The sequence below is a fragment of the Vipera berus genome (assembly GCF_964194415.1).
Source record: "Vipera berus genome assembly, chromosome: 6".
In the NCBI taxonomy this organism is placed as follows: domain Eukaryota; kingdom Metazoa; phylum Chordata; class Lepidosauria; order Squamata; family Viperidae; genus Vipera; species Vipera berus.
In genome coordinates this window covers 71,930,733-71,953,668 of record NC_138208.1, presented here as the reverse complement: position 1 = coordinate 71,953,668, position 22,936 = coordinate 71,930,733, and the positions used below count along the sequence as shown (strand labels likewise).

The 22,936-nt window shown below is 41.6% G+C and overlaps 1 protein-coding gene across 2 annotated transcripts; it reads right to left on the bottom strand.

The window, feature by feature from the left end:
- Positions 1-153: 153 nt before the first annotated feature.
- Positions 154-10,407, bottom strand: ADCK2 (aarF domain containing kinase 2). Of its 2 annotated transcripts, none has more exons than XM_081330513.1 (8): positions 8,845-10,407; positions 7,563-7,709; positions 6,390-6,518; positions 4,844-4,939; positions 3,877-4,128; positions 2,440-2,568; positions 1,498-1,551; positions 154-910 (listed from the first exon to the last, which is right to left on the bottom strand). In XM_081330513.1, exons 1-8 carry the CDS (start codon positions 9,793-9,795, stop codon positions 779-781), a joined length of 1,890 nt encoding a protein of 629 aa, XP_081186639.1. In that variant the 5' UTR covers positions 9,796-10,407; the 3' UTR covers positions 154-778. The 2 variants fall into 2 exon arrangements, with proteins under 2 accessions (XP_081186639.1, XP_081186640.1); XM_081330514.1 differs by having other exon boundaries at positions 9,130-10,407.
- Positions 10,408-22,936: the final 12,529 nt, after the last annotated feature.

Below are 22,936 nucleotides of genomic sequence, written 5' to 3'. Positions count from 1 at the left end.
GGGCAGAAAGATGGAATATTCATTGCCATAGGTCTGGGACTTGTTTGCAATGTCACGCTTTTGACCTGAACAAGCAAAATTCAAAAGGAAAAATTTAGAAAACCTGTTTCTTTCATTTACACAAAACCAGTACAGAAGCAGACTGAAAAACCATTTCTTGCCAAAAGCTTTTTATTAATTCATCCAACTTTCCCAATGTCAGTAGTTAGAAGTATATTCTTCTAAAATATGACTATATTAGTAAAAAGGAATGTGGCTAATAATATTTTGAAACATATTAATTCATTGGAAATTACAGTAATCATTTTAACCATGTTAATTCTTGATGCTTTCCAGAGCAGTCTCTCTACAGCTAAGAAAGCTGTATGCTGATACAAATATGAGAGAGAGAGAGAGATGATTGATACATGCCATCTTTGTTTTCCATTGTCCATTTCCGTTGTCTAGACATGGGAGCTGGACAAGTACTGAAGCTGTAAATGGGTTTAGTACAACGTAATGGATTTTTTGTGTACCAGGAGACAGAACAAATCATGTGTTGGCAGAAGGACTACAATGCATCTAGAGATGCATTTAATATCAGCATTTTGAATTGAACTCTTGCAGTTCTTTCTTACCAGAACAGTCCTATTCATTCTAACTGAAGCAGATGAGTACTCCTTAAAGCATTAGACCTTAATTTCCAAATTCAAAGGTCAAAGTGCATAGCATCTGAAGAGGTTCTCAGTTTTCAAATATAAACTCTGAAAACAGTTTCTCACTAAGGGAAGGGTTCTTCCTAATTTGGTGGATTGATGAGAAGAGGTTTAGCTGCCTTCAGAACATCCAGATCAGGGTCTAGGGAGCGACCGAGACCTTCCAAAACCATTATGGCAAAAACAACACAGGCAAAGTTGCTTTCCAATTTTACCTAAAAGCACAAAGATAATAAAACAGGTGAAAAAAATGCAACTATTTGTTATAAATAAAAAATTATATTCACATTTTCAGACTGTTTTTTATAAAAATGTTTACAATAGTGATGAAGCACCCACAACATCTGAGGGCAAACTGTTCCATTGGTTGATTGTTCTCACTGCCAGAAAAATTCTTATTTCTAGGTTGAATCTCTCCTTGATCAGTTTTGTATCTACTTTCTACTTGCATCTACTTGTCATACAGTAGATGCAAACAGGTTCCCAAGCACCCAGACAGCAAACATTTGACTACGGGAAATGGGCTGTAGAGTGACATTTTATGTCAATCAGAAGTACTTTATGGCCCCTAAGGCACCTTTTTCCAGGCCTTTGTAACTTTGAATAATCATTAAATGACCAGTCATAAATTGAGGACTACCTGTATTGACTATTTTCAACAGTCAAAATTTTCTGAGACTTTGTTTTTGTACTACAGCATCCAGAAACACTAGATATGCAATGCTTTACATGAGATACACATCCTGCTTGTTACATGGCTTTAAGCCACTGTGAAAAAGTTCTTACACGTAAATGAACTCACCTGATGGATCATAAGTAACCTGAAAACACTGGATAATAAGCTTGCAACTTGAAACTGTAATAGAAAAAATAAAATAAAAAATACAATTCAATTGATCAGGGCATCCTAATAAGGAATCATCAATTCAAATATAGCTTAGAATCATGCCAAGGACTGGAAAACAGATTGTCAACATTACTGAAGTGTGTTTAGAATAAGCGTCTGTAATTTCTGTCAGCTGAAGAGCCAAATAAGGCTTCCTGCATCATTCTGAACAACTGAACTCAACTCCCAGAGCAGGACCCAAAATAAGCCTGGTTTTCTTTGGGGGGAGGGTAGTGCTAACCTTGCCCCTTGAATCCCTCTCCTCAAATGAAAAAATCGGACTCTAAATCTCTGTAATGGCAGCCCCTGGTGTAATACTTTTGTATCCCAGACTTGGATTATAGGAAGCTGCAGTATACTTTTATCAGTTCATATTCTGTGTACTCCTGCGTTACTGACACTGACTGGCAATGATCCTTCTTAAAATATTCCTATTGGAGTTTAAAATTATGAAGATAAAAAAATACAAACTAAGAAGATTATAAATAAGAATAAGTAGAAAGTACTAAAAGGGAAAAAAGATGAGAGGAAAAATATGAAAAATTATGGTGGAAATATGAAATAAAATTTACCAAGCCTAGGCAAAATGAGGATAAGAGTTTATGTCTGGTTCCCTGGGAAGCCCAAGCCTCATTATATAACCAAGTCTTGAGGGACTTTCAGAATATCAAAAGGAATTAATTAATTTGCGAATTTAAATTTATTACGTAAATTAATTTGGGAGGGAGGCATTTCTCCTGAGAATCACCAAATATGCTGTAGGTCTTTGGCTGATTGTACCCAGAGCATGGCTTCTCTGCCCCATGTCATGGGGCAGGCCATACACTGTGCTCAGAGCACACTGAAATAGAAACTCACCTTCTCCAGTGCAACAGCATTGCTTCTGGCCCTTGTCACCAATTCTGCCATGTCAGCCTTGAATTTCTCCACATCCTTGCACTGGTTAGCTCTGGAGTGATGAAGAATCAATTCAGCCACTTTTTCTCCCTATGGAATAAATTAGATTTTATGGAGGTGGAATCAAGGCATGATGTTTGCTAAGCAAACATCCCCACTTTCAAGGAATTTCTCCCCGAGCCCCTGCTGCTTTCCAATATTTGTCTTTATTTGAGCTGTTATTCCAACATAGTTGAGATCAAAATCTAACAGGCCAAGTAGAACCTAAAGTCTTGGTGCAAACATATAGCTACCCCTGATTTTTTTAACCATGGAGTAAATCCTGATCCAAAATTCATGATTTCTAACTCTAAAGGATTTCTGGTTAATACAACCATAATTAGTACTCATTGATGATGATGTCAGAAGGGACCTTGGAGGTCATCTAGTCCAAACCCCTGCTCAGGCAGGAAGCCCTATACCATTTCAGACAAATGGCTGTCCAGTCTCTTCTTAAAAACTTCCAGTGTTGGAGAATTCACAGCTTCTCGAGGCAGGTTGTTCCACTGGTTAATTGTTTTAACTGTCAGGAAATTTCTCCTTAGTTCTAGGTTGCTTCTTGTCCTGCTTTGGAGAATAGCTTGACTCCCTCTTCTTTGTGGCAGCCCCTGAGATATTGGAACACTGCTATCATGTCACCCCTCATCCTTCTCTTCATTAGACTAGACATACCCAATTCCAGCAACTGTTCCTTATATGTTTTAGCCTCCAGTCCCTTAATCATCTTTGTTGCTCTTCTCTGTACTCTTGCTAGAGCAGGGGTATCAAACTGCCGCCCCACGGGCCGGACGCGTCACGCGGAAGCCGCGCCCACCCCATTGCCAGCAATGGCAAAACTGTCCCAATACGTTGCACGACATCACGTGACGTTGCGAGTTTGACATGTCTGTTCTAGTCTCAACCTCTTTTTTACATCATGACCAAAACTGGATGCAGTATTCCAAGTATGGCCTTACCAAGGCACTGTAAAGTGGTATTAACACTTCATGTGATCCCTCTGTTAATGCAGCCTAGCACTGTGCTGGCTTTTTTGGCAGCTGCAGTTGTTGGATCCTCATCTTTTAGTAAATTACCACATCCCTTTATTTGCTTGATTTTCATTAGCATGTTTGGAAACCCAACCAATGATTCTGGAATTCAGGAATTGTCATGTGCAAACCCTGCAAAATATAACATATTCAAAAACCTGTGTCTCAATACAATGTGTGAACCATGTCTCCAACTCAACATAATAGACCTTTTATGAGGCAGAACTGTGGAGAGATGAATCATGAAAAGCATGCTATACTTATCAAAGAGTAGATATTTTCTTCTGAACTTTTGAAACTATGTAAGTCACAGCTTAAACTCAGGACTCACCTGCCCTAATACAACAGCAGTGAACACTGCCCGGAAGTTCTCCAGATCTTTACTCTGCAACTCAGCTACAATCCCTGCATCCAGAAGCACTAGACGGAGTGGTGAGGAAGAGGGTTGTAATTCTACAATGAATGTATCCAACAGATCCACTATGACTGCCCCATCTTCAGGATGATCACCAAACTGTTCTGCTCCCTGTACCAGGATATTCCCAGGATGCAGATCAGCATGGACAAAGTTATCAACAAACACCTGAATGATTGAAAAACACAAGTTTGTTAAAAAAAAAGTTACACCTTCTCATGGGAAGTAATTCATATTAAGAAGCCATTATCTAGCATAGGATCACTGTTTTCAACAGCCTCCATTGCCTCTGAGTGCAGTTGATTTGGCGAGCCCCCTCTTAAAGATCTTTGCTTAAGGATTTTTGCTAAATATTTTATGAATTTAAGCAAATTTCCTGGGGAAAATCAAGCAATTTCCCTCAGGCCTCTAGCCTCTATCTCTTGTGGGTGTACGTTTAAAAGGGGTTATTTTAGCTACATAAGCAAGACCACACTTACTTAAGCAAGGCTAGCAGAGGAAACAAATGGGAGCCACAAAAATGTCTTATTTCCATTTTGGATTCCAAACACTGTTTTAATCCTTGTCCTTTCAGTTTCTCTTCCCCCCTAGCAACATGTTTCATTTTCAGTGGGCTGTTTTTTTAGGAAGGCTTTACCAGTTAATGTTTTTGTTCCCAAACAGGGAATTATTGCTTTGTCATTCCAGCTCCCAGACAAGCTCTATCATGCCTGGTCTTCACTTGCCAGCAATTTTAAGAGCAGAATTCATTATCTAGTATAATTTATTCAGATTGCACCATTGGGATTACTTGGTTTTTAAAAATAATATTCCATATGATTTTATTACAGTATAAGCTAAATTGAAGGAACTGGCCAAGCACAGCTTAACAATGTTCTCTTACCATCTTTAGAAGCATATCCATTCCCATCTTGGCTATTTTTTGCCGTAGTTCCATTTTGGTATCTATGTGCAAATACTGGGATATGGGTTTGCTCTCCTTAAACAAAGACCAGGAAAATCAGGAAAATCGGTATTTGCATGCCAATAAATCTTTCAAGAATATGCTGTATGATGAAACATGAGGTCTAAAAGTCTTACCTAGTATAAACATTATCTAGTATGGGCTGCAGGCTATGACCAGGCTTCTGCATTAAGATAGAAGCCATTAATTGTCAGCACTGCAAAGATGCTGCCTCTCAACATTACACCTATGTCGTCATAATGGCATTCATGTCCAGTGTAGAAACACAGTGTGGTTTTGTAGCCTTTAAAGCTTAAGCACCTTTAAGGAATGCAGTTATCTATAGATCTGCTTCTGGAGAAGTGTTTTTCTTTCATGTACCCCTTAGTCCTGTGATCCTCTTTCAAAGGGCTAAACCCAGGGTAGGCAACCTTGGCTCTTTTATGACTTGTGGACTTCAACTCCCAGAATTCCTGAGCCAGCCATGCTGGCTCAGGAATTCTGGAAGTTGAAGTCCACGAGTCATAAAAGAGCCAAGGTTGCCTATCCCTGGGCTAAACCATTATTTAGTTCATCCTGAGTAACAGACATCCAACCCTCAAATCCCAAATTACACATAATGAAAAGTCTATGTAAGCCAAGAGTGTACCGATGTCTGTGGAGATTCTCAATCATCCAGGTCATGGTGCTTTTTTATAAAAAACAACTGGACTTTCCTGATGTTTTCTTTGAAAACATTTCACTTCTCATCCAATAATTTCTTCAATTCTTCAGAAAAAGCTTCTTGGATGAGAAGCTAAATGATTTCAAAGAAAATACCAAGAAAATCCAGTTGCCTTTTGGAAAAATAAAAACATCTTTGGGCCAAAAGTGTATCCTTTGAGGCCAAGGATACCTTGCTTCCGTCAAAAACTTAGGCACAACACACTGATGATCTTTGAAAACATTGCCACTGAATAACCATCAAAGTGACAGAAGAAAAAAAGTATTAAATAATGTAAGATAATATTCATATTTAATAAAACTTAATTGAAATTAAATATTTAAATTTTGCTGTTGTTATTTTTCTGGCTCTGCCTCTGTTTTTTGAAATAGTCTCCAGCTTAGAGAGATCTTCCATCAAACAAAGTTGAACACAGAACTAGTTAAAGTATTTAATCAGCACTCTTGTATTTAAAATAGAGGGAAGTTTTTAAGTTCTTCTCAACTTTTTGCAATCTTGCCAAACTTTACCCCCTCAGGCAGGTAAAATTTGGGGGGAAGGGAAGTGAGAATCCATTGATACCGATGAAGTAATGAGCTTTCCTGACTCATGATATTAATAATTTCTAACTATTCATAAAATCAGTTAAGATATATTTTTTGTTAACTGACAGAGATGGAAAAGTCTCAGTGGAAATTCCAGATGTTGCTGAACCAGAACTCCTAGCATTTCTATTAGACTGGGTGGAGGCCTATCCTTGCTTCATCTAACCAGTATTCTTACCTCAAAAGTTTCCACCAGGATATTTTTTGTCACAAATGGGTGAAGAGGAAGGGGAAACCTCACATAATCTGTACCTTGGAAATTCAGATAGAAGTGTTCTAGGTTTTTTGCTTCATAGCGTAAGTCAATCTAAAAAAAGTGGGGAAAAAAGGATACGTACAAGGATCACACATTCTTACTACACTAAGATAACCATATTCAAAACCTCATTTAGCCATAAAACTATTCAAGAGCTCTGGGCCAATGCCTATCTAATAGCCTAAGCTTCTTTAGAAAATTGTTGGGTTTCCTACTTAATAATAACAAAATAAATAAATGAACAAGTATTGTCTTGTGCTAAAATCCATAATAATATGGATGACAAAGCTGTTCAGATTGCTGAACAGAATACATCTTGATAAAAGGTTACACCTGGAATAAATCACCTGGATCATAGGCTTCTCTTTCCATCTACAGCAGAACCAAAATCACTCGCATGCATCATGAGGTCACAACAAAAAATCTGCCTTGTAACACATCTGGATTACAAGTGTCAAATTGTCCAAATGTCTTCCCTTCTCCTTTCTAGAGACATTTATAGTTGTTTTTGGTCTCACACAAACTAATACTGTATTTGATCATATTTTCTTACTGAAATTTTAAAATATTTTTTTAAAATATGACTAAGGACGTGAAAAGTTTAAAACACAAAAGTTGCATGAAATAAAATATTCAGTAATAAAATCAATCTGGGGGAAGCTATAGGTTTGCAGGATGCCAAATTTGTATTTATTTACTAATAAAAACCCAATAAATAGGGATAGAAAGAACAGCTAAAAAGTTGATACAAGGTGCTGGTTGATGGGGAAGATACAGAAAATCAAAATTAAGGGAGCTGGAGTACCAAACATCAAATTCTTCTAAAACTTTATAGGCCCTACTTATTTACAAATATTAATCCTATGTCAGTTGCAATAATGTGAAATGAAATTCCACAAATTGAAGGCTGTGAGGTATAAATAATGCTTCCCATAGAGCAGTGTTTCTCAACCCCAGCAACTTTAACACATAGTTGAAGTCCACACACCTTAAAGTTCCTGAAAATGAGAAACACTGGCTTAGAAAGACATGAAGGCAGAAAATAAAATAATAAAACAAAATTATAAGCCATAGTTCAAGGCAAACTGTTTGTACCTGCTGAATCATGAGCTTCTCAAACTCTTCCACAATCTCAGTCACACTGAGCCACCTAATTCCAGGGAAAAGCTCAAGAAATCGACTGCCAATTTTCATGAGAAATAAATCCATCTGGACCTGCTGAACTAATCCAGGATGCAGAACCTAAGCAAGACACAAGACAAACAATCTCTTATGAACAAACACCCATCACTGTCAACAATTCAGGCATTGTGATGATATGGTCCTTACTTCCAGATTTTATTATTTATTGTATGGGGGTTGTAATACTGTCAGGAAGTGTCTCTGTTCTTATGAATTCTGGTCTTCATTATCTGTGGGACAAAGTCTCTCAACCTTGGCAATTTGAAGTTGTATGGACTTCAACCCCCAGAATTCCCCAGACAATCCAAGGTTGAAAAACACTGCTCTGGGCTATTGAAATAGATTTATAATTTTAAAATGAGCTAAAAAGGTGCCTCTGAATAAAACGGGGAGATTTCAAGAACATCTTATTTAAAATCAACACCACCACCAACATGCACAAAATTTTTAGAATAAACTACTTGCACAAATACAGTTGCTTTGCTGGCCTGGCATTCAGAAACAGTGAAAAAGATATTGCTGGAGTGATCAAGTTTGGAGAAAATGAAACATACCAGAGGAACAAAAAAGATTCTCTTTTTTCCTCAGCCATCTTGTCCTTTTACTCATCTGCATATTTAATTGATCCCCATTACGCTGGGATAATAAATCAAGGCTTTATTCCTGTTACATCAATTGTTCTGGGCATATTAACTCCTGAATTCTACAGAACATAGTTCTGAGTACAGACACATAGAATCAAATTATAACTTATTTTGAGATAGGTATTTGAAATTGCATCATTTCACTAAATATATTATTACAGTTCTAGAACTGTAACATTTATTTTAGTGACAGAAGTATTACATTGCCATTTTTGGAGACTTCTCAACCCAGTCTAACTCTGGGATTACTTGATAGCCCCATATTATTCTTGCCCTGTACACCGCCCTGAGTCCTTCGGGAGAAGGGCGGTATAGAAATATTAATAAATTAAAATTAAAATTAAATCATCAACTAAGCCTCACCAGACACCAAACAGGGCCTGAGCATGCTTAGCTCTTCAAGTTGTGCTAAAATAGATTAGTTACTACAACTTGCATTTCAGAAAAAAAATCGTGAATTATTTTTATGCTTTAAATCTTCCTAACTGAATCCATCTATCCATTTTGTTATGTTCTGCTAAGTAGGAATGAACAGTTTTGCATGATATTACCTTAATGGCTACTGGGAAAATATGGTTCCCCTTGGAAAATAAGGGTGGGCTTAGATTTCCAGAACTGGAATTCTGTACAACGCTTTCATAGAAATCATATTTGTGAAGAGGTTGATGGTCACCTTCCAAAACATCTTTGTGCTTCCTCCACCAGAACCATCTTAAAAGTCCTTTAAGACCTGAGGTCTTCCACACCTCCAAAGCAGCATCAAACACAAAAATCTTTGCCCGTTCACTCAGCACTGGGTCTCTTAATATGGAATTATCTACATAAGCTTTGTATACTTGAGCCACACAACCAGATCCAATAGGTTCTCTGCTTTCAAACATGAATATCTTCTCCCAGACTTCTCCAAAGGCTTTCTCTAAGGAGTGTTTGGTGTAATCCCAAGAGTGAGGAATCACTTTGATGTGAAGCTTGGAGAACTTGACACAAAACTCTTCGGAAAAGAGGTCCCGTCTAGTGCTTGCCCACTGTCCCAACTTAATGAATGTGGGACCAGAGGATTCTGTAATCTTAAGAAGCAGGTGGAGCCAGAGTGAGGCAAATCTGGGAGAAAAATAGGTAAAAGGATAAAACCAGATCAAAGGGCTAAACTTCAACAAGAGGATGAAACCTCGGATAATTGCAGAGAAGGCAAATCCAAGACCCTGAAGGAAAGCCACTGAAGAAAGCCTGGCTTGACTAAGAAGACTGCCAATATTGGTCTGGACAATCTTACTAGCTACACCTTCACACTTTGTCTCCCGTGACAATCTTTCAATCCCCCAACATACAAATAGGATCTTGGCCACTGCTTGGCATTCGGACCAATTTGGAATATTAACAGGAGTGAATCGGGTCGCACGTGCCTTCCTCCATTTTCTTACAAAACACAGGGTTTTCTTCACAGTGAGGATTCTGACACTGGGAAAGAAGTTCCGGGCAGTGCAGTAACAGAAAATACTCATCCTTCCTGAAGTGGAGACATTAAGGCTCTGAGAAAGAAGATGGATTCATCTCGTGGACTTGAGGAAACCATCTGAGAAAGTAAAGGTGGAAGTGTTCAGCTTTCCAAGAGGGAGGCCGTCTAATACGGGAGGACCAGAAGAATCGGCTTTCCCCTCGGAGAGCCTACGACGTTTGCAGGAAGGGGCATCAGCCCTCCACTCTCGTGCATCCTTGAATCACCCAAGCAGAGCAAAGGCGGCGTGCTTTGAGATGCAATCTCCTCCGTGTTTCGGTCATCACGGGGCACGCAGCGGAAATCCTAGCCAGCTGTGGCTAACGTGAATTCGCCTGCCTCCGACTGCTCACTTAGGTTGTTGTTGTCGTTTTTGTCCCCCCCGATTGTCGTTTCCTTTTCGCTTTACAATAATTTCCAAAGCGACGTTGCTTTCATCTCCGGCTTCTTTCGAGAGAGAGAGAAAAAACGATTCATCGGCTCGGCGAATTTTCACCTAGGGTGGCTAACCGTGAATTTTGCCCGGAGGGATTGGGGAGGCCGCCTGTAGAACCCCCCCCAGGTATCGCCTTCAATGGGACGGGCGTGCCATCGAATCCGGCGGGAGGGCAGACGGAACGAAAACAAACGACAACGTTCCAATTTCAAAGGCTTCCGGAACGCCCTCCCACCGCTGGCCAGGGTGAAATTCCCGCCTCTTAAAGAGACAGGCCGCGAATAAGCTCGCAGACCTTCTGTATCAGCTGCAGTAACGTCCTTCAAGACGCGTGCAATACAGGGACTTCTTTTATTGCCACACCGAGTGGAAAACCCGAGAAAATTGGGAAATGTCTAGAAAACGTAGAAATCTTGAGCAGTGGATTTTCGTTTTAAAAATGGAACAGGCGATAAACCCTCCTAGAAGCCAGAGGATGAAAACCGGGGGGGGGGGGCTTGGCGGAGGTGGAAATAGGTCATTTAAGGATATAACAAAATGCAAGTCAAGTAGCTCAGGTATCACAACAATGCAGAAATTGGGTTCTGGGTTTTTTTCCCCACATAGAACATGGAACAAGTTAACAAGTTTAGCCTCATGTTTTCTTGACAAACCCCAACCTTCCCTATTCTTAGGGTTCCCTGTGTCCCAAGAAGTCAGAAAATAGGGCTGAAGGAAGAAGTGCATGGTTGCAGATAAGCCTATCAGAGGAGATCAAGCTAAGAAAGTTTAGGCTACCATAAGAAGGATTATTACTTGCAACCAAGGCAGATAGCACACTGGAATTTGTGCTTAGTAATTTTTTTTTAAGTATGTTTCTCCGTGGAAATTCTACACATAGTCCTTGACTTACAACACTCCATTTAGTATCCTTTGAAGTTACAATGGCATTGAAAAAAGGGATTTATGACCATTTTTCACACATAGACCATTGCATTATCCCCATGGTCACGTGATCAAAATTTAGACACTCAGCAAAATTTAAGACACTCAGTATTTGTGATGGTTGCATGTCTTGAGATCATGTGATCACCTTTGGCAGGCTTCTGACAAGCAAAGTCAACGGAGAAGCCAATTCATCTAACTACTGTGTTACTAACTTAGGTGAATCAACTGCAGCGATTCACTTAACTGTGGCAAGAAAGTTCGTAAAATGGGCCAAAAGTCATTTAACATCTCGCTTAGCAACAGAAATTTTGGGCTGAGTTGTGGTCATAAGTCGAGGACTACCTGTATAGGCTTCACTGGGAGTTTGGCATGATTGTACATCCAAAACCCACACTTAGGCTCTGAATGTCGTCCAGGAACAAGCCCTTTTAACTTCAATAATTGTAGTCATTTTTAATTTTTAAAAAGACACCCTCAATTTCAGCTTAGTTCCTACATGGATCCGTACGTCATATCTTTTGGCAATAATATAGAAGTGAAATTTCCTTTCCCTTCTTTTGTTTTTTTAGCTATCCCACCTATTCTACAGCTCTGGATTTTCTTGGTAGTGCTCATTCAAGCACGTTCCCAAGATTGGCTAGATTTTATCTGATGCAGTTTACTAATATATTCCCCAAATTAGAATTTGGCAGAAAGTTGGAAGGACTGCATTCCATATTTATTTACAAGATTTAGAAGGTTGTTCAACTCCAAAATGACTCTGGGCAGCCTGCTGAATTAAAAGACCAAAAATAAAAAATGCAAATAACACATGTCTGGATTTGGTTGTTGTTGTTTTTTTTAAAAAAAATCAAACATCTAAAATGCTGCACCAACATTGCCAGGGGCTCACAAGCTAAGCCAGGCCTGGGAGCAAAGGCATGTTTTTAAAGATGGGAGACATACAAATTTCCGGGGGGGGGGGGAGGAAGTGCTGATCCAGAGGGCAGGTGCTGCAACAAAAGGTGCGCTTTTGGGGCTCCACCATATGACACTCTTTTAATAGAAAGAACCTAGAACACCACCGCCTGATCTGACTGGACAGGGGAAACCTTTGGAGACAGGTGGTCTCTCTGATAACAAGACTCTATGCCATGAAGGACTTTATAGGTGACAAACATCACTTTGAATTACATCTGGAAGTCAAATGGCAATCAATGCAGCTCACACAGCAGTGACACATGGGCAAATTGAGGTATGCCCCTTCCTGCCCATGCCACTGCATTTTGAATCAGCCGTAGCATCCAGACAGCCCCATGTAGAGCACTTTGCAACAATTCAGTTGTGAGTTGACTAGGACATGAGTAACCATCTGAGGAAATTCCCAGTACAGGGAGACTACAATTGACTGCAAAAGATGGACCTGTGCAAAGGCTGTCCTGGCTAAAGCTTCCATTCTTCTCTGAGCAGTAGCTGTGTGTCCAGGAAAATATCCAGGTTGTACATTAACCTCAAATGGGGAAATGCAACATCCTCCCCTTAAGCCTGCTCAGGTTTAGGTTACACATGCCAGATCAGCACTCTCATCCATCCTACAATCATGGACAAGGGCACATATATTTCAAACCAACCTGGCATTCACAAGTAGCAGACAGAGACTAGGGCCCTCACAGATCCAGTCACTTGGTACGAAGGCTGAATACTGAGGGTCAGATCTCAGGATCAATACTTTGCAAAACAAGCCCCCTAATATTAGAGCATCTCCTCCTGAACTCAAAGTAATTTACTTCTGAATAAGCCTATATAGAATTATAGTCCTGTTCCCATGTACTTAACTGCAGATAAAGTGTAATTACCTGGATTAACCTGCTCTGCTTCTTAAAGTCTAATTACACTGATTTCTCATTATGCCTCTTTTCTTTATTAAGAAAATGCCACATACTGCAGTTGCCTAACGCACTATTTTTGGATATATTTATAATATAATCTCTTGATTCTCTTTTTAATCTGCACAAGTAAACAAAGTTAGGTAAAGGAGACATTTTTCTTATTAATTAAATATAAAAATTAGCTGCTGGAGCTTGGAGAGAAGGATTTTTTAGTTAGTTTCAGGCAGCTGATTTTTCTACTTGGGTAATTGCAATACTTACCATATCAGAAAACTTTTAAATGTTCAGTGTTTGAAGAAAATTGTTTTATAATTCCTTAAAATATGCAAAAGGAGAGCCAGTGGTTAAGGCACCAGACTGAAAACCAGGAGACTGTGAGTTCTACTTCTGCCTTAGGCATGAAAGCCAGCTGGGTGACTTTGCACCAGTCATTCTTGCTTAGTCAAATCCACTCATAGGGTGGTTGTTGTGGGAAAAATAGGAGGAATAAGGAGTATTATGTATGTTTGCTGCCTTGAGTTACTTATAACATAATAAAGGTGGGATAAAACTCTAATAAAAAATAAATACAATTATCCCTATGTAAATATTCTGTTTCTCTATACACTTTTGCTAAAGTCTCCTCTTGTCTGATAGTATGACTGACATAAATTGCTTTCAAATTCTCAGATTATGCTTGTTTGAAAATCTCTGTATTGCATGAATGTAACTGTAGATAATGGGTTCGTTGCTTGATTGATGAGACGAGGCAAGTGAGTTCAGCAAGAATCATTCTTTATTTGGTTGCAGGAATTGAACTGGGAAACAGGGCCGCGAATGCAGCAATTTATACCCTGGCCTCTAGGTGGCGGTCAATAGATTTAAAGCAACCTATTGCCGCCCTGGAGGCAGCCAATGGCAGCGCTGGAGATGGATTGTCTGAGGAGCTGGGAGCTGTTGGCCAGCTTCCCTGCTTGAGCAACCTTCCAGCAATTAACCCCACCTGATATTCCTAAGCAAGACAAAGCCCAATACATTACACCCCTCCCCACTAGAATGCACACGCATTATAAGAACAAAGGGAATGATTACAGCAATTACAAGTTTTACAGAGATACAAAAATAATATGCAATGTACACATTTTTCCATACTTGCTAATACAGAGGATCTCCTAGCTAGCAGCAAATCAATGACATATACAACATTATAACTCAGTTATTTTGGAACAAAATCTTGTAAATATGCAGGAGGCTTGCGAACCCTCGTGGAACGCCTGGGAGAGCCAGGCACTCCCTGGCCTACCAGCTTGCCCACCGGGCTGGATAGGCCAGGGTCCATAAGTTCAAGCTAGTCTGGCTGACTTGGAATTCTCTGGCTGGCTATTTCCGGTCGGCCCACCCCAGAGTCCAATAATTCCGCAGAGTTAGCACAGTGGCTGTAGTGTTCTGGTTGGCTTTCTCCATCAGGGGCCCTATGTTGCACTCCTGGGTTTTGCCCCCCCCCTATGGCCACCTCCCTGTTGCTCTGACTGCTTGGGACCTCAGAGCATATGGATTGCTCGGCCTGGCTGCAGATTTGCAGTCCATGGATGGGACCTGGGATGAAGTTCTCACTTTGTGGCCGTTCTGGAAAACGCTTCCTAAGCTGATCGATATGGTGACGAACGACTCGCCCGCCCTCTAGGCCCACTTCATATGAGAGAGGGCCCGACGTTTTGGTGATTTTCCCTGGCACCCACAAGTTCCCATGCCCATAGTTCCGGGCCCACACCCCGTCACCCACTTGCAGCCCCCTTGGGGGTTTGGGGCGAGAGGCCTCAGCTGCCACCTGGTCTGGGTGCTGTCCAGTTTCGTGATTAGTCACCTAATTAGTCGCAGCTCTGCTGGGCTTTTGCCCGATGCTGTGCACGGTGTGGAATGTTTGCAGAGCAAAAAGTCAGCCAGTCTGTGGTGCCAGTCCCCAGTCACTATGCGTTTCAATGATTCTTTTGTGGTGCGTACCATTCGTTCGGCTTGACCATTACTAGATGGGTGAAATGGTGCTGATGTCGCATGCCTAATGAGGTTTGCCCTCAGAAAAGCCTGAAATTCTGCTGCAGTAAATTGGGCCACATTATCGGAAACTACGACGTCTGGTAGCCTGTGCGTTGCAAAGAGTTTCCTAAGCACCTGGATGGTCCTAACAGTAGTCATATTTGCGACTGGTATAACTTCTAGCCATTTAGAGTGGTTGTCGACCACTATAACAAAGAGCTGTCCCTGAAAGGGCCCAGCTAAGTCTATATGAATCCTCAACCAGGGTGTGTGTGTGTCTCCTCCCACCTGTGGACGGGCATGTGCGGCACTTCAGGCCTAGACTGCTGGCATGTGTAACACCCATGAACTTGAGCCTCAATGGCTTTATCTAATCCTGGCCACCATAAATAGCTTCATGCCAAAGCTTTCATGCGAACAATACCCGGATGATCTTCATGAAGCGATTGCAATACCCTGTCCCTTAAGGAGGTGGGAACAATGACCCTCTTCCCCCAAAGAATACAACCCTTATGAGCTGAGAGCTCATGTCTCCTTGTGAAGTAGCTCTGGAACTCAGGACCCGGGCTTTTCTCTAGCCACCCCGTGTGGACCCAAGATAGCACTCTGCTTAGAGTCTTGTCTGCTGCCATTTCTGTGGCTATGTCCCCCGCGTGGAGGGGAAACTCCGGCAACTCCTGAATGGACAAAACGTGGGCCGCTGGGGCCGGATCTGGCTCGATGTGAAGCAATGGAAGTCTGCTCAGGCCATCTGCATGGCCCATATCCTTGCCGGGTTTGTGAATTAGCTTAAAGTTGTAAGCCGATAAAAAAATGGACCATCTTAGCATTCTAGGGGATAAGATGTGGGGTGACTGTCTGTCTGTAGTGAATAACCCCAATAGCGATTTATGATCTATGAAGACCGTGAAGTCCCTGCCGTATAAGTAGTCGTGGAATTTTTTTACTCCAGCTACTATGGCCAATGCCTCGTAAATTTGTGCATAATTATGCTCAGCGGAGGAAAGTTTCCTTGAATAAAAAGCAATTGGAACCTGAGTCCCATCGCTCTTCAAGTGACTTAGGACAGCCCCCCACCCCGTATGGGGATGCGTTACACGCAAGGCATACCGGCATCGATTCCTTAAAGTGAGTGATCGTGGAACTGACCATCAGAAGAGCCTTCAATTCCTGAAAGCTTCTTTCGTGAACACTAGTCCACTTCCACGCAGTATTTTTGTCCAAGAGCCACTGTAACGGCTCTGCCACTGCGGCCTTGTTAGGAAGGAACACGTTAAAAATTTAGGAGGCCTAGGAATGCCTGAAGCTCTCCCTTCGTTTTGGGGTTGGGTGCCATCTGAATGGCTTTTACTTTAGACTCAGCAGGGGGATGCCGTTGGCATCAATACGCAACCCCAAGAACTCAGTTGAAGGGACTCCAATACTACACTTATTCTTCTTAAGTTTGAGGCCTGCTTCGCGCAGCCTTTGAAGGACAGCTCTGAGCCTCTTTGCTAGCACCTCAGTGGACTCACCGGCGATGAGCACATCATCGAAATAGGGGCAAACCTCTGGAATGCCCTTGAGCATTTGCTCCATGATGCCTTGAAAAATGCCAGGGGCTACACTGACTCCAAATTGCAGGCGTTTTACTTTAAATGCCCCACTGTGGGTTACAATTGTCTGTGCCGCAGCTGTGGCCTTGCCAACAGGAAGCTGTTGGTAGGCCTGAGCCAAATCTAATTTTTCAAAAATTGTACCACCTTGCAAGGATGCCAGGATGTGGCTTACTACTGGTACCAGGTATGCATGCTGTTTGAGTGCACGATTAATTGTGCATTTGTAATCGGCACAGATTCTGACCTCCCCATTGGCTTTTAGTGGCATTATGACTGGGGTCTCCAATTCATCCCCATCTACTGGCTGAAGTACTCGCTGTTCTACAAGATTATCTAACTCAGCATCTATCTTGTGTTTAAGGGCAAATAGCACTCTACGAGGTTTAATCCTGACCGGCACTACAGTAGAATCTAGTTTAAATGTTATTGGCGGGCCTGTGTACGTCCCCAGAGCTGAGTCAAACACATCTGCAAATTCCTCGCATACTGTCGCTAGATTGTGACTTGCGTCCGGTTGATTCCGGTTACTTGGATGGCTAGTGCATCAAACCAGTCGAGCCCGATCAGGCTCGTTCACTGACCCCCTACTACGACAACGTCTAGGTGCCCCAAAAATCCCTTAAATTTAATGGCTAGTGTGGCCTCACCCTTGACTGCAACTCTAGCATTCTGGAAATCGGTTAGTATAATGTCAGATGGCCTCAGCTTGGCCCATCTCTTGCTGCGATTGCAGACGAAATTAAATGTCTCAAGTGAAATAATGGATACGGCTGAGCCCGTGACCAGCTCCATCTTGCAAAGGACCCCTTGCAGCTCCACCTGAAGTCTAAACTTAGGCTTAATAGAGCGGCAAACTCCCGTTTGGCAAATGCTTCTGCAGCTGGAGCAAAACCCTATGCTATACTGTCCCGGGGCTCCGGTACCTCTCCTAGTCGGAATGTCCGACTGGCGATTTGATTGCCGGTCCCTCTGGCAACCTCTGCAGATGGACGCGATGTGGCCAGTCTTTCCACAGGCCTGGCACGTGGCTGTCCGGAACCTACAATCCATGCGTTGGTGGCGGCCGCCACACCCTGGGCACCTAAGGAAGGGATCTGCCTTGTAAGTCGCCCCTTGTTGCTTGTCACTGTGATGCTGTTGGTCATTGTGTCTTTGTAGCTTGTCAACTTCTGTGTTGTCTTCGGGGTCTTCCACGTGTTCGGTGTTCTCGTGGACGACTTCTTCGTGCTGTGCTGTTTTGGCGGGCCGCATGGCTTGTACGGCCCCACTGGTGGCTTCGTCTGCCATGATCTCTTTCAGCGCATCTGGAAACGACAGAGTCTCTTTGGTGAAGAGTTTTTGCTGTAGCTCTCGATTCCGGAGACCACAGACAAGCCGGTCTCATAGCCTCTCCTTGACGTTGGAGAACTGGCACAGGCGTGCAGCCTGCCTTAACGCCGTGATGAATTCAGATGCTGTTTCACCTTGTTGCTGAACCCTCTGTTCAAATGCATGGCACCAAGCGATTACCAACAGCTTGGGTTGGAAGTGGTCTCTGAGCCGTTTCTTCAAGTCCATGAATGTTACGGACTCCAATGGCGTTGGCACAAACAAGTTCTCCACGATGTTGAACGTGGCTGGGCCGCACACACACAGGAGTGTAGCGGCCTTCAGGCCATCCTCAGCAACTTGATTCGCACGTAGATAGTTCTCGACCCTGGATAGATACAAAGACCATCTTTCTGGGTAAGTTGTATCAAATTCTTTCAGCTTTCTGGCCTTTGCCATTTCTGCTGGTCTTCATGGTTGGGGCTCGTTGTCTTCTTGTCCTGCTCCTCTGTTGCCCAGGGACTGGTCTTCTGGGCACGTGGTCGCTAGCTTGGCTGTGCTAGGCCAACTGTCCGGGGGGGAATTGCTTTTCCCGCCAGGCGTGTTTGGCCTCTCCCCTAGTGACTCTTTTGCTCAGTTGGAGGAGCAGGATTCCACCCTCGTTGCCAGTGTTATATACTGGGTTCGTTGCTTGATTGATGAGACGAGGCGAGTGAGTTCAGCAAGAATCATTCTTTATTTGGTTGCAGGAACTGAACTGGGAAACAGGGCTGCGAATGCAGCAATTTATACCCTGGCCTTTAGGCGGCGGCCAATAGGTTTAAAGCAACCTATTGCCACCCTAGAGGCAGCCAATGGTGGCGCTGGAGATGGGTTGTCTGAGGAGCTGGGAGCTGTTGGCCAGCTTCCCTGCTTGAGCAACCTTCCAGCAATTAACCCCACATGATATTCCTAAGCAAGACAAAGCCCAATATATTACAGTAACCATTAGGACTTAATAACAAAGCTGGATTATGTAAAATCATAGCTTAGGACAATGTACAATCCACTCCAAGAAAACTTTTGTACAGTTCAGAAAATCAACTCATGTTAAACTTGCATCTGGTAGCCATTTTAAAAAGGGCTCTTCTAGAAGCAAACTCTATTATCAAGCCGTTCCATATCAGTTATATAATATGGAAGAGTTTAAACTTCGTCTTTGCATCATGATATTGCCAGTTTTATCACTTTCCATTGTTGCAGTTTGTGCCAAATTTTTATACAAAGTAAACACAATGGAAATAACTATTATAATATTCTTCTCAAACAACTGTTAGTCAATTTGAGTCTAAATATTGCTTACAGTTTAACATATTATAGGAATATTGTAACATATTGTGATTTGTAAGCTGCATTCCTTGGCTTGGCATGTAGCAGGACTCCAATTATTCTGTTTATTTTTGAAATTTTTCTGTTTTTTATAAAAGGCTAATTAGTTTATGCTCCAAGGCCCTTGGGGCAAAAAATACTACAAGTGACACAATGAGTTTTTGTCTATGATGTTTAATGTTGTATCCGAAAATATATCTGAAATGTTGTTAGGCTGAGCTTAAAAATCACCTAGTCATGAAGGAATACCATCATGTCCCAAAAACAGGATGGCCACAATCAAACAAACATTTTCCAATCCAGCCTTTCCTACTCTAGCAACAACCAGATAACCTGGATCTATTATCCAATGAAGTCTGGCTGTCCAAATTAGCAATGAGGGCAGCTATCCTGTGTTTGTCATACATTTTTTAAATTAACACCTGGAAAAGAAGTTTAGACAAGCTAACTCTATTTACTGTTGTAAGCTGTGAGATAACAAGTTTTCTACTCTAATCCCAATGGGATAATTATTTCTCTCTTTTGTTTTAGTAGGCACCCAATGCCTGCCAGGCACTTAATCCTCTGGAGTTTGTAACCTTCCCTTGTTAATATCTAAACTGAGCAGCTTCGGAGGTGGAGGGGAAGACAGAAGGTTGAAGAGCTATAAATATTGCCTAGTAAAAGTGTCAGGAAATTGCTCAGTTGGTGTCCAAATGAAGTCATAGACACTGACACGAGCTTGTAATTTTATATAAATAAATATATTTATATCAGACAAGATAGTCAGGCAAACAAGTGCATTGTCAGGTAAATCAATACAGCAGGAACATCATAGGTAAATTACAGGGCAAACAGAAGAAAAAGATGGGGGGGAGGGAAACTCCCCCTAATTTGGAATATATAACATCTTGTACAGATGTATTTTTATGTGTAAGATATTAGAGGTGAGAAGCATTCATTCTCCAGTAAGAGATTCATTGTAATATTCTATGTGTGTTGCCTTAGATACAGTGCAAATGCAATGTAGTTTTGTGTAGTTCAAACCCTAACATGCTTGGAAAAAGATTATAGACCCTTGCAATAAATGCTTGTTTAACATTACTACTGTTTTTTATCACCTGCATGCAAGGAAGCTTTTCTGGACTTTGATGACTGAGGTTGTTGGGTGTTCCATGACACAGGAACAAAATAACTGTCAATTTTTCTTGAAAAAGAGGCTAGTTGGTCAGCCCAAATAAGAAGATACAGGTCCTGATTATGTAATTTATTCCTTGCTCAGTAGGTGGCAGTCACAGAACTTACATGGAGATGGTTCAAGCGTCCTCTCTTTCACTGAATAGAAGTAACCTACAATGCTCCTTTGGGTCAGGATTTCCCGTTTTTAAAGAACAGCATTTCAGCAAGTACTGAGGACCCAATTGGCAAAAGAAAATTCAGGACCATATTGGTTGAAAACATGCAGAAGAGGCCTTCATCCTGCAGTGGATAGACAGACAATGGCTAAAATGATTTCTACTTGGCCTGTCGGTTTGATCTCAGCTTGGCGATTTGGCTGCAAACATTTCATCTCCATTGTGTGTGTGTGGGGGGGAGACATCCTCAGTGCACTTGGAATTGTACTCGTCTGTCAGAGCACTGGCCTTTAAATATCTTTTTGTGTGATCTAAAATAGGTAAAAGGTAAAGGTTCCCCCGCACATGTGTGCTAGTCGTTTCTGACTCTAGGGGCCGGTGCTCATCTCCGTTTCAAAGCCGAAGAGCCAGCGCTTGTCCGAGGACGTCTCCGTGGTCATGTGGCCGGCATGACTAGACGCCAAAGGCGCACGGAACGCTGTTACCTTCCCACCGTAGTGGTCCCTATTTTTCTACTTGCATTTTTACGTGCTTTCGAACTGCTAGGTTGGCAGAAGCTGGGACGAGTAACAGGCGCTCACTCTGTTACGCGGCACTCGGGATTCGACCCGCCAAACTGCCGACCTTCTGATCGACAAGCTCAGCGTCCTAACCCACTGAGCCACCGCGTCCCTATGTGATCTAAAATGCTATGGGTGTTATTTGTCCAGATGTTTCTGAGTCCTGGTCTGGTTTCGGGCTGTTTGATTTCTACTTAGCTGTCCCAATAGTTGAAAAAGGCAGCATGTAAAAAACAGAAGTGATTACAGGTAATCCTCAGCTTATGACAATTGGCACCAGAATTTCAGTTGTTATGCAAAGTGGTTTTAAGTGAGTCGTGCCTGATTTTATGACCATTTTTGCCATGGTTAAGTGAATCACAGCAGTTAAGTGAATCATATGGTGTTAAGCAAGTCTGGCTTCTCCCATTGACTTTGTCAGAAACTGGCTGAGAAGATTGCAAATGGCAATCACATGACCCTGGGATGCTAAAAATGTCAAAATACATGCCAATTGTCAAGCACCTGAATTTTGATCACGTGACTATGGAGAGGCTGCAATGATTATAAGTGTGAGTACTGGTCGTAAGTCACTTTTCCAGTGTTGTTGTAACTTTGAACGGTCACTAAATGATTGGTTGTAAGTCAAAGACTACCTGCATGTATTTTTTTTTAGTCCGGGTGAATTGGATGGGATTAGGTCATATATCCCTTTGGCAAGGCTGAGAGATTATATCAATAAACTGTGGTAATTAAAACAGAAAGCAGTGAAGGTTAAACATTGTAGCTAGTGATAATGAGGGTGAAAAATGTGCTTGAAGTATTTGTACAAACATTTACAATCAACAGATGGTTTCTTTTGCTCCCACAATAAGTGATAGAGAAGAGAAACGGTAAATCTTGTGATTCCCCGAAACTATTAAAGCAAACGTTTTTAATCCATTTCCATAGACACACAAAATGTTATTTGACATATGGATAACATTATCATCATGTACACTCACAAATTTGTCTAGAAAAGAAAGCTATGAGGTCACCTGGACATGAATTACAAATACACATACTGTCAGTAACAACATATGTTAAATCTTAAAACTGCAAAATGACAACTTTATATAGATTCTAGTCCTATTATATCAACTAACTCTTGTACTTGGACTCATTATTTTGTCTAGAGGCACAGAAGTTAGAAATGAACTGAAATTGATGTTTCCATGTGACGGTGTCTCTATGAAATTCCTGTATTTGAGAATGTAGAAGTGGCTTGAAATATTTCCTTATTTCAGAAAATTCCTCTCCAGATATTCCTAAACTAAAACACCAACAACCTAAAATAATAATCAATGATAGTGAAGAAAATTGGGGGAACCATAAATACCTCATCCTTTATTCTCTGAAAGATAATAGACAAAAGTTACTCCGCTCAAAAATATGGTAGGAAGGTAGATACAAATGTCTACAATGGAAAAGAAAAAAAATAGGATTATCACTTACCAAGTGGTTATGTCCCACAGAGAGTCAGTTTTGTGTACTGATTAAGGCATCAGGATTAAGGCACGAGGCTAGAAACTGGGAGACAGCGAGAGTTCTAGTTCTGCTTTAGGCATAAAGCCAGCTGGTGACCTTGGGGAGGGTCACTTTTTCAGTCCCAGGAAAAAGGCAAGTCACCTCTCAAAAATAGCCAAGAAAATTGCAAGGCTTAGATCAGGCAGTTGCCAGAACAGTTGTCAGAAATCAAAAACTAACTCAAAGGGACC

Coding starts and splice junctions, on each gene's coding strand:
- ADCK2 (XM_081330513.1), bottom strand. CDS start 9,795: ATGAGTATTTTCTGTTACTGCACTGCCCGGAACTTCTTTCCCAGTGTC. Junction 2,569..3,876: donor CTGCTGTTGTATTAGGGCAG/GTGAGTCCTGAG, acceptor TTTATTCCATAG/GGAGAAAAAGTGGCTGAATT. Junction 911..1,497: donor GGTTACTTATGATCCATCAG/GTGAGTTCATTT, acceptor TTGTGCTTTTAG/GTAAAATTGGAAAGCAACTT.